Genomic DNA, 12,163 nt, shown 5'->3' on the forward strand with positions numbered 1-12,163 from the left:
GGGGTGAGCGTAGAACAGGTGAGAGCCGCATGGGGGGGTGAGCGTAGAACAGGTGAGAGCCGCATGGGGGGGTGAGCGTAGAACAGGTGAGAGCCGCATGGGGGGGTGAGCGTAGAACAGGTGAGAGCCGCATGGGGGGTGAGCAGGGAACAGGCGAGAGCCGCGTGGGGGGGTGAGCAGGTGAGAGTGACACGGGGGGGGTGAGCGTAGAACAGGCGAGAGTGATACGGGGGGGTGAGCGTAGAACAGGCGAGAGTGGCACAGGGGGTGAGCAGGGAACAGGTGAGTGGGGCATGGGGGGGTGAGCAGGGAACAGGTGAGAGCTGCATGGGGGGGTGAGCGTAGAACAGGTGAGAGCTGCATGGGGGGGTGAGCGTAGAACAGGTGAGAGCCGCATGGGGGGGTGAGCGTAGAACAGGTGAGAGCCGCATGGGGGGGTGAGCGTAGAACAGGTGAGTGGGGCATGGGGGGTGAGCGTAGAACAGGTGAGAGCCGCATGGGGGGGTGAGCGTAGAACAGGTGAGAGCCGCATGGGGGGGTGAGCGTAGAACAGGTGAGAGCCGCATGGGGGGTGAGCGTAGAACAGGTGAGAGCCGCATGGGGGGGTGAGCGTAGAACAGGTGAGGGCCGCATGGGGGGTGAGCAGGGAACAGGCGAGAGCCGCGTGGGGGGGTGAGCAGGTGAGAATGACACGGGGGGGTGAGCGTAGAACAGGCGAGAGTGATACGGGGGGGTGAGCGTAGAACAGGCGAGAGTGGCACAGGGGGTGAGCAGGGAACAGGTGAGTGGGGCATGGGGGGTGAGCAGGGAACAGGTGAGAGCCGCATGGGGGGGTGAGCGTAGAACAGGTGAGAGCTGCATGGGGGGGTGAGCGTAGAACAGGTGAGAGCCGCATGGGGGGGTGAGCGTAGAACAGGTGAGTGGGGCATGGGGGGTGAGCGTAGAACAGGTGAGAGCCGCATGGGGGGGTGAGCGTAGAACAGGTGAGAGCCGCATGGGGGGGTGAGCGTAGAACAGGTGAGAGCCGCATGGGGGGGTGAGCGTAGAACAGGTGAGAGCCGCATGGGGGGGTGAGCGCAGAACAGGTGAGAGCCGCATGGGGGGTGAGCAGGAAACAGGCGAGAGCCGCGTGGGGGGGTGAGCAGGTGAGAGTGACACGGGGGGGGTGAGCGTAGAACAGGCGAGAGTGATACGGGGGGGTGAGCGTAGAACAGGCGAGAGTGGCACAGGGGGTGAGCAGGGAACAGGTGAGTGGGGCATGGGGGGTGAGCGTAGAACAGGTGACAATGGCGCAGGAGTGAGTGTAGGACAGGTGAGTGAGGCATGGGGAGGGAGAAGGTAGGAACCGGCTCTAGGGAGGTAGCAGACTTCAGGCAAGGACGGCCCCGGAAGGGGGCAGTTGGGGCAGCCCCAGGGAGGGAGCAGACTGCGGGCAGGGGTAGTGAGGGAACTGTCTGCGGCAGAGACTGTCCCGGAGGGGGAGCAGACAGCGATAGCCCCAGGGAGGGAGCAGACTGAGGGCAGGGGCAGCCCTGGAGGTGGGGAGCAGGCAGGGATAGCCCCAGTGAGGGAGGAGACTGCAGGCGGGGCGGCCCCTAGGAGGGAGCAGGCTGCAGGCGGGGATAGCCCCAGTGAGGGAGCTGTCTGCGGGCAGGGGCAGCCCTGGAGGTGGGGAGCAGGCAGGGATAGCCCCAGGGAGGGAGGAGACTGCAGACAGGGTCAGCCCCAGAGGGGGAGCAGGCGGGGCAGAATCCAGGCAGGGGGTGGCCCTAGGGAAAGAGCAGGCGGAGCATCCTGAGTTCGGGAGCAGTCAAAATGCGGGTGCTGCCATGGGGAGGTAGCAGGATGCAGCAGGATCCGCCCAGGGAGGGGGGACAGTGCCGCATAATGAGCAAGTTTATAAACTGGGACTCCTTAACAGATTCCTATATATTCTTTGTAGCTCTGTTCATCCTGAGCCTTCTGGTTCCCGAACATAGTAATAGACACCGCCTGGAGGAGGATTATGGGGATGTGACCTTACAATCCGCGTGTGGACGGCGGCTTTGCTGAGTAATGGACGTCTCATTACAGGGAGATCCTGCAGGAGATTCAGCGGTTGCGTCTGGAGCACGAGCAGGCGTCACAGCCCACCCCCGAGAAGGCGCAGCAGAACCCCACCCTGCTGGCCGAGCTGAGGCTGCTCCGGTGAGTGGGAGAGGGGCGCTGTCACCTGCCGGCTGTGAGCCCCGAACCTGCCGCACCATTTATTTGTAGCCATGCCCCTTTTCATCCATGGCGGGACTTGCATTAACCCATTATGTGTCTATTAGCCTCTTATTAACCATTTATCTGCCAGCACAGACTGAGCATGACCTCGGGGGCTGATATCTGTGGCCCGATGATCTATTAATTCCTGTCATGTCACAACCTCAGCAGGGTCCGTCTCCAGCACTAACGTGTCCGTCCTGTCCGCAGGCAGAGGAAGGATGAGCTGGAGCAGAGAATGTCCGCTCTGCAGGAGAGCCGGCGGGAGCTCATGGTGCAGCTGGAGGGGCTAATGAAGCTGCTGAAGGTAAGGACCCCCCACATCCCGAATGTCACGTCACATGACAGGCAGCGGTGATGACATCACAGCTCAGGGGCGGGATCAGCCGGGTGTTTAAGATGAGACCAAGGTTCACTAGGACCCTGATAAATGAGGGAATCCATGGGATACAGTGATAGAGACGGGCCGCAGGCAGCACTGGGGGCCTCCAATGTGACCGTCGGGGGCTGAGGACTCGCACCTGTGATGTACACTCACTGGCCACTTTATTAGGTACACCATGCTAGTAAGGGGTTGGACCCCCTTTTGCCTTCAGAACTGCCTCAATTCTTCGTGGCAGAGATTCAACAAGGTGCTGGAAGCATTCCTCAGAGATTTTGGACCATATTGACATGATGGCATCACACAGTTGGCGCAGATTTGTCGGCTGCACATCCCTGATGCGAATCTCCCGTTCCACCACATCCCAAAGATGCTCTATTGGATTGAGATCTGGTGACTGAGGAGGCCATTTGAGTACAGTAAACTCATTGTCATGTTCAAGAAACCAATCTGAGATGATTCGAGCTTTATGACATGGCGCATTATCCTGCTGAAAGTAGCCATCAGATGTTGGGTACATTGTGGTCATAAAGGGATGGACATGGTCAGCAACAATACTCAGGTAGGCTGTGGCGTTGCAACGATGCTCAATTGGTACCAAGGGGCCCAAAGAGTGCCCAGAAAAAATTCCCCACACCATGACACCACCACCACCAGCCTGAACCGTTGATACAAGGCAGGATGGATCCATGCTTTCATGTTGTTTACGCCAAATTCTGACCCTACCATCCGAATGTCGCAGCAGAAATCGAGACTCATCAGACCAGGCAACGTTTTTCCAATCTTCTACTTTCCAATTTCGATGAGCTTGTGCAAATTGTAGCCTCAGTTTCCTGTTCTTAGCTGAGAGGAGTGGTACCCAGTGTGGTCTTCTGCTGCTGTAGCCCATCTGCCTCAAAGTTCGACGCACTGTGCGTTCAGAGATGCTCTTCTGCCTACCTTGGTTGTAACGGGTGGCAATTTGAGTCACTGTTGCCTTTCTATCAGCTCGAACCAGTCTGCCCATTCTCCTCTGACCTCTGGCATCAACAAGGCATTTCCGGCCACAGAACTGCCGCTCACTGGATTTTTTTTCTTTTTCGGACCATTCTCTGTAAACCCTAGAGATGGTTGTGCGTGAAAATCCCAGTAGATCAGCAGTTTCTGAAATTCTCAGACCAGCCCTTCTGGCACCAACAATCATGCCACGTTCAAAGGCACTCAAATCACCTTTCTTCCCCATACTGATGCTCGGTTTGAACTGCAGGAGATTGTCTTGACCATGTCTACATGCCTAAATGCACTGAGTTGCCGCCATGTGATTGGCTGATTAGAAATTAAGTCTTAACACACAGTTGGACAGGTGTACCTAATAAAGTGGCCAGTGAGTGTATATTGGCTCAAACTGTCTTATATATCTGCAAAATGATAAACTGGCCGCAAGAGCCCCCGACTGCAGTGCATCATGGTCCAGATTACATGTATATGGTACAAGAATGTCCTGCAGCGGATTTATCCTGGATCTCGTTTATAATGGGGGCATTAATGGGGACCCTGAGGCGGATACACATCATGTCTGTTCCAACTAGATATGACATAGTGCATTTGCGGCTGGGATTATGTACCCTCTGTAGTATGCGCTGGATCCCTACCTCCGTCATACACTGCTCCCGGAGTCCCACATCAGATAAGATATGGTGCTGACTCCTCTGATCCCATATGAGTGCAATCTACTCCCCCTCCTCCCGCATCGTGCGATCTACTCCTCCTCCTCTCGTTATGTACATCCCGCCTCGTGTGATCTGCTCCTCCTCTCGTTATGTACATCCCGCATCGTGCGATCTGCGCCTCCTCCTCTTGTTATGTACATCCCGCATCGTGCGATCTGCTCCTCCTCTCGTTATGTACATCCCGCATCGTGCGATCTGCTCCTCCTCCTCTCGTTATGCACATCCCGCATCGTGCGATCTACTCCTCCTCCTCTCGTTATGTACATCCCGCATCGTGCGATCTACTCCTCCTCCTCTCGTTATGTACATCCCGCCTCGTGTGATCTGCTCCTCCTCTCGTTATGTACATCCCGCATCGTGCGATCTGCGCCTCCTCCTCTTGTTATGTACATCCCGCATCGTGCGATCTGCTCCTCCTCTCGTTATGTACATCCCGCATCGTGCGGTCTGCTCCTCCTCTCGTTATGTACATCCCGCATCGTGCGATCTGCTCCTCCTTCTCTCGTTATGTACATCCCGCATCGTGTGATCTGCTCCTCCTCTCGTTATGTACATCCCGCATCGTGCGATCTGCTCCTCCTCTCGTTATGTACATCCCGCATCGTGTGATCTGCTCCTCCTCTCGTTATGTACATCCCGCATCGTGCGGTCTGCTCCTCCTCTCGTTATGTACATCCCGCATCGTGCGATCTGCTCCTCCTCCTCTCGTTATGTACATCCCGCATCGTGCGATCTGCTCCTCCTCCTCTCGTTATGTACATCCCGCATCGTGTGATCTGCTCCTCCTCTCGTTATGTACATCCCGCATCGTGTGATCTGCGCCTCCTCTTGTTATGTACATCCCGCATCGTGCGATCTGCTTCTCCTCTCGTTATGTACATCCCGCATCGTGTGATCTGCTCCTTCTCTCGTTATGTACATCCCGCATCGTGTGATCTGCTCCTCCTCTCGTTATGTACATCCCGCATCGTGTGATCTGCTCCTCCTCTCGTTATGTACATCCCGCATCGTGTGATCTGCGCCTCCTCTTGTTATGTACATCCCGCATCGTGTGATCTGCTCCTCCTCCTCTCGTTATGTACATCCCGCATCGTGTGATCTGCTCCTTCTCTCGTTATGTACATCCCGCATCGTGTGATCTGCTCCTCCTCTCGTTATGTACATCCCGCATCGTGTGATCTGCTCCTCCTCCTCTTGTTATGTACATCCCGCATCGTGCGATCTGCTCCTCCTTCTCTCGTTATGTACATCCCGCATCGTGTGATCTGCTCCTCCTCCTCTCGTTATGTACATCCCGCATCGTGCGATCTGCTCCTCCTCCTCTTGTTATGTACATCCCGCATCGTGCGATCTGCTCCTCCTTCTCTCGTTATGTACATCCCGCATCGTGCGATCTGCTCCTCCTTCTCTCGTTATGTACATCCCGCATCGTGTGATCTGCTCCTCCTCCTCTCGTTATGTACATCCCGCATCGTGTGATCTGCTCCTTCTCTCGTTATGTACATCCCGCATCGTGTGATCTGCTCCTCCTCTCGTTATGTACATCCCGCATCGTGTGATCTGCTCCTCCTCCTCTTGTTATGTACATCCCGCATCGTGCGATCTGCTCCTCCTTCTCTCGTTATGTACATCCCGCATCGTGTGATCTGCTCCTCCTCCTCTCGTTATGTACATCCCGCATCGTGCGATCTGCTCCTCCTCCTCTTGTTATGTACATCCCGCATCGTGCGATCTGCTCCTCCTCCTCTCGTTATGTACATCCCGCATCGTGCGATCTGCTCCTCCTCCTCTCGTTATGTACATCCCGCATCGTGTGATCTGCTCCTTCTCTCGTTATGTACATCCCGCATCGTGTGATCTGCTCCTCCTCTCGTTATGTACATCCCGCATCGTGTGATCTGCTCCTCCTCCTCTTGTTATGTACATCCCGCATCGTGCGATCTGCTCCTCCTTCTCTCGTTATGTACATCCCGCATCGTGTGATCTGCTCCTCCTTCTCTCGTTATGTACATCCCGCATCGTGCGATCTGCTCCTCCTCCTCTCGTTATGTACATCCCGCATCGTGTGATCTGCTCCTTCTCTCGTTATGTACATCCCGCATCGTGCGATCTGCTCCTCCTCTTGTTATGTACATCCCGCCTCGTGCGATCTGCTCCTCCTTCTCTCGTTATGTACATCCCGCATCGTGTGATCTGCTCCTTCTCTCGTTATGTACATCCCGCATCGTGCGATCTGCTCCTCCTCTGGTTATGTACATCCCGCCTCGTGCGATCTGCTCCTCCTTCTCTCGTTATGTACATCCCGCATCGTGCGATCTCCTCCTCCTCTCGTTATGTGCATCCCGCATCGTGTGATCTGCTCCTTCTCTCGTTATGTACATCCCGCATCGTGCGATCTGCTCCTCCTCTTGTTATGTACATCCCGCCTCGTGCGATCTGCTCCTCCTCTCGTTATGTACATCCCGCCTCGTGTGATCTGCTCCTCCTCCTCTCGTTATGTACATCCCGCATCGTGTGATCTGCTCCTTCTCTCGTTATGTACATCCCGCATCGTGCGATCTGCTCCTCCTCTTGTTATGTACATCCCGCCTCGTGCGATCTGCTCCTCCTTCTCTCGTTATGTACATCCCGCATCGTGTGATCTGCTCCTTCTCTCGTTATGTGCATCCCGCATCGTGTGATCTGCTCCTTCTCTCGTTATGTACATCCCTCATCGTGCGATCTGCTCCTCCTTCTCTCGTTATGTACATCCCGCATCGTGTGATCTGCTCCTCCTTTTCTCGTTATGTACATCCCGCATCGTGTGATCTGCTCCTTCTCTCGTTATGTACATCCCGCATCGTGCGATCTGCTCCTCCTCTTGTTATGTACATCCCGCCTCGTGCGATCTGCTCCTCCTTCTCTCGTTATGTACATCCCGCATCGTGCGATCTCCTCCTCCTCTCGTTATGTGCATCCCGCATCGTGTGATCTGCTCCTCCTTCTCTCGTTATGTACATCCCGCATCGTGCAATCTGCTCCTCCTCTTGTTATGTACATCCCGCCTCGTGCGATCTGCTCCTCCTTCTCTCGTTATGTACATCCCGCCTCGTGTGATCTGCTCCTCCTCTCGTTATGTACATCCCGCATCGTGTGATCTGCTCCTCCTTCTCTCGTTATGTACATCCCGCATCGTGCGATCTGCTCCTCCTCTCGTTATGTACATCCCGCCTCGTGCGATCTGCTCCTCCTCTCGTTATGTACATCCCGCCTCATGTGATCTGCTCCTCCTCCTCTCGTTATGTACATCCCGCATCGTGTGATCTGCTCCTCCTTCTCTCGTTATGTACATCCCGCATCGTGCGATCTGCTCCTCCTCTCGTTATGTACATCCCGCCTCGTGTGATCTGCGCCTCCTCTTGTTATGTACATCCCGCATCGTGTGATCTGCTCCTCCTCCTCTCGTTATGTACATCCCGCATCGTGTGATCTGCTCCTTCTCTCGTTATGTACATCCCGCATCGTGTGATCTGCTCCTCCTCTCGTTATGTACATCCCGCATCGTGTGATCTGCTCCTCCTCCTCTTGTTATGTACATCCCGCATCGTGCGATCTGCTCCTCCTTCTCTCGTTATGTACATCCCGCATCGTGTGATCTGCTCCTCCTCCTCTCGTTATGTACATCCCGCATCGTGCGATCTGCTCCTCCTCCTCTTGTTATGTACATCCCGCATCGTGCGATCTGCTACTCCTTCTCTCGTTATGTACATCCCGCATCGTGCGATCTGCTCCTCCTTCTCTCGTTATGTACATCCCGCATCGTGTGATCTGCTCCTCCTCCTCTCGTTATGTACATCCCGCATCGTGTGATCTGCTCCTTCTCTCGTTATGTACATCCCGCATCGTGTGATCTGCTCCTCCTCTCGTTATGTACATCCCGCATCGTGTGATCTGCTCCTCCTCCTCTTGTTATGTACATCCCGCATCGTGCGATCTGCTCCTCCTTCTCTCGTTATGTACATCCCGCATCGTGTGATCTGCTCCTCCTCCTCTCGTTATGTACATCCCGCATCGTGCGATCTGCTCCTCCTCCTCTTGTTATGTACATCCCGCATCGTGCGATCTGCTCCTCCTCCTCTCGTTATGTACATCCCGCATCGTGCGATCTGCTCCTCCTCCTCTCGTTATGTACATCCCGCATCGTGTGATCTGCTCCTTCTCTCGTTATGTACATCCCGCATCGTGTGATCTGCTCCTCCTCTCGTTATGTACATCCCGCATCGTGTGATCTGCTCCTCCTCCTCTTGTTATGTACATCCCGCATCGTGCGATCTGCTCCTCCTTCTCTCGTTATGTACATCCCGCATCGTGTGATCTGCTCCTCCTTCTCTCGTTATGTACATCCCGCATCGTGCGATCTGCTCCTCCTCCTCTCGTTATGTACATCCCGCATCGTGTGATCTGCTCCTTCTCTCGTTATGTACATCCCGCATCGTGCGATCTGCTCCTCCTCTTGTTATGTACATCCCGCCTCGTGCGATCTGCTCCTCCTTCTCTCGTTATGTACATCCCGCATCGTGTGATCTGCTCCTTCTCTCGTTATGTACATCCCGCATCGTGCGATCTGCTCCTCCTCTGGTTATGTACATCCCGCCTCGTGCGATCTGCTCCTCCTTCTCTCGTTATGTACACCCCGCATCGTGCGATCTCCTCCTCCTCTCGTTATGTGCATCCCGCATCGTGTGATCTGCTCCTTCTCTCGTTATGTACATCCCGCATCGTGCGATCTGCTCCTCCTCTTGTTATGTACATCCCGCCTCGTGTGATCTGCTCCTCCTTCTCTCGTTATGTACATCCCGCCTCGTGTGATCTGCTCCTCCTCCTCTCGTTATGTACATCCCGCATCGTGTGATCTGCTCCTTCTCTCGTTATGTACATCCCGCATCGTGCGATCTGCTCCTCCTCTTGTTATGTACATCCCGCCTCGTGCGATCTGCTCCTCCTTCTCTCGTTATGTACATCCCGCATCGTGTGATCTGCTCCTTCTCTCGTTATGTGCATCCCGCATCGTGTGATCTGCTCCTTCTCTCGTTATGTACATCCCTCATCGTGCGATCTGCTCCTCCTTCTCTCGTTATGTACATCCCGCATCGTGTGATCTGCTCCTCCTTTCCTCGTTATGTACATCCCGCATCGTGTGATCTGCTCCTTCTCTCGTTATGTACATCCCGCATCGTGCGATCTGCTCCTTCTCTTGTTATGTACATCCCGCCTCGTGCGATCTGCTCCTCCTTCTCTCGTTATGTACATCCCGCATCGTGCGATCTCCTCCTCCTCTCGTTATGTGCATCCCGCATCGTGTGATCTGCTCCTCCTTCTCTCGTTATGTACATCCCGCATCGTGCGATCTGCTCCTCCTCTTGTTATGTACATCCCGCCTCGTGCGATCTGCTCCTCCTTCTTTCGTTATGTACATCCCGCCTCGTGTGATCTGCTCCTCCTCCTCTCGTTATGTACATCCCGCATCGTGTGATCTGCTCCTCCTTCTCTCGTTATGTACATCCCGCATCGTGCGATCTGCTCCTCCTCTCGTTATGTACATCCCGCCTCGTGCGATCTGCTCCTCCTCTCGTTATGTACATCCCGCCTCGTGTGATCTGCTCCTCCTCCTCTCGTTATGTACATCCCGCATCGTGTGATCTGCTCCTCCTTCTCTCGTTATGTACATCCCGCATCGTGCGATCTGCTCCTCCTCTCGTTATGTACATCCCGCCTCGTGCGATCTGCTCCTCCTCTCGTTATGTACATCCCGCCTCGTGTGATCTGCTCCTCCTCCTCTCGTTATGTACATCCCGCATCGTGTGATCTGCTCCTCCTTCTCTCGTTATGTACATCCCGCATCGTGCGATCTGCTCCTCCTCTCGTTATGTACATCCCGCCTCGTGTGATCTGCTCCTCCTTCTCTCGTTATGTACATCCCGCCTCGTGCGATCTGCTCCTCCTTCTCTCGTTATGTACATCCCGCCTCGTGCAATCTGCTCCTCCTTCTCTCGTTATGTACATCCTGCCTCGTGCGATCTGCTCCTCCTCTCGTTATGTACATCCCGCATCGGCTACACACCCAGATCCCTTTATTCTCCTCTCCTGTGATCTGCCGCACACCTGATCCCATCATTTTGATGTTGTGTGATCTGCTCCACACCAGATCCCCTTATTCTCCTCTCCTGTGATCTGTTGCACACCCGATCCCATCATTATGAGGTTGTGTGATCTGCTCCATACCAGATCTCTTTATTCTCCTGTCCTGTGATCTGCCGCACACCTGATCCCATCATTTTGAGGTTGTGTGATCTGCTCCACACCAGATCCCCTTATTCTCCTGCCCTGTGATCTGCTTCACACCCAATCCCATCATTATGAGGTTGTGTGATCTGCTCCATACCAGATCTCTTTATTCTCCTGTCCTGTGATCTGCCGCACACCTGATCCCATCATTTTGAGGTTGTGTGATCTGCTCCACACCAGATCCCCTTATTCTCCTCTCCTGTGATCTGCTGCACACCCGATCCCATCATTATGAGGTTAGGTGATCTGCTCCACACCAGATCCCCTTATTCTCTTGTCCTGTGACCTGCTCCCCCATTGTTGTACCCCGCAGGCCTCGGCGGTGACGTGATCTGGTTTCGCCCGTGTTCCCGCCTCTGTGACACTGATTCTGTTTCTTCTTTGTCGCCGCAGGAGGAGGAGCAGAAGCAGGCAGTAAGTGACCGCATGACCCCCGCGCCAGTGCTGCCGCCATCTGTGCTCTGCATGTGACTGCACTGACACCCCGCAGCTGCCGCGGCCCCAGCATGTTTTATATCCTACTCTGGTCACATCCAAAGCTTCCTCCGATGTGGTGCATTGTGGGAGTTGCAGTCAGAAGCGTGCTGTGCATTACAGGTTTACATCAGGCAGCAGACGTACGAATGCAGCTCTGGATGTGACTAGAGCATTTCTCCTAATCTACTTTAATATGGCACTGGCGCTGCTTGGCACTGCTAATGAGGGGCACGGCTGACGGGGGGGCTGCTCTTTCCTTCCTCTGCCATGTTTGTGGGTGCAGTCTGGGGGCTGTCGGCTAATATGGCAGAGAGAACCAGTCCTGATCTTGCATCCCTACTTCTCAACACTCCGGATTTTGCACCATTTTCACGTCTTGTCAGTACAGCCTGCAGTGTAAAGCATGGAGGCTTCCTCTCTGGTGCTCTTGGCTATGGCCAGAGAAAGGTATCTGTCTCCATGGAAATGGTCTCTCCCATTTATATACACGGATACATAGACGTAGCCAGAGCAACCAGAAAGAGAACGTCCATACTTTACACTGCAGGCTGCATCTGCAGAATTGGAAAAATGCTACATATGTCCTGCTTTATCTCTTCAGGGGCTGGGAGTGGGGGTCTCCAAGAGAGGGATTAGTGGGATTTCCAGAGCACTGGGTGCCGGATTATAGGAATAGTCTAAGGCAGTGAATATATCGGGGTTCATATATAGAAGCGCCTCCGTCCTACTCCAGTCCTGCCCCCCAATCTGCTCACCATTTCCTCTAGTCTATGTATATAGCTCAGCCATGACAAAGGAGCAGAACCCTCCATGCTTTACACTGCAGGCTCCACTCCAATGATTGGAGAGCAGACTTTAGGGCCCATTTCAGGCTTTATTCCTCAATATAAGAAACACAATCGGAATTTCTAAATGTTACCAGAGAAGACAAGGCTCCGAGTGCTGCTGAGGGGAGCGTGAACGCGGCACCCCCCCCCCCCCCCCCCCGGCAGGACGGGCCACCAACAGCTGTAACTGTGGAGGT

General features: G+C 54.6%; 1 protein-coding gene across 8 annotated transcripts in view; it reads left to right on the forward strand.

The window, feature by feature from the left end:
* DTNB (dystrobrevin beta) overlaps positions 1-12,163 on the forward strand; it is a 136,864-nt gene that overhangs the window by 117,330 nt on the left and 7,371 nt on the right. For 5 of the 8 annotated variants that reach the window (XM_073562036.1, XM_073562033.1, XM_073562034.1 and 2 more), the window contains 3 exons: positions 2,074-2,187; positions 2,458-2,554; positions 11,056-11,076. In XM_073562036.1, the coding sequence (XP_073418137.1) occupies positions 2,074-2,187; positions 2,458-2,554; positions 11,056-11,076 (232 nt within the window). The other 3 variants (XM_073562035.1, XM_073562037.1, XM_073562038.1) reach the window with 2 other exon arrangements.

This window comes from Dendrobates tinctorius, unplaced genomic scaffold (genome assembly GCF_039654945.1).
Source record: "Dendrobates tinctorius isolate UK_male_01 unplaced genomic scaffold, ASM3965494v1 ptg000332l, whole genome shotgun sequence".
Taxonomy (NCBI): domain Eukaryota; kingdom Metazoa; phylum Chordata; class Amphibia; order Anura; family Dendrobatidae; genus Dendrobates; species Dendrobates tinctorius.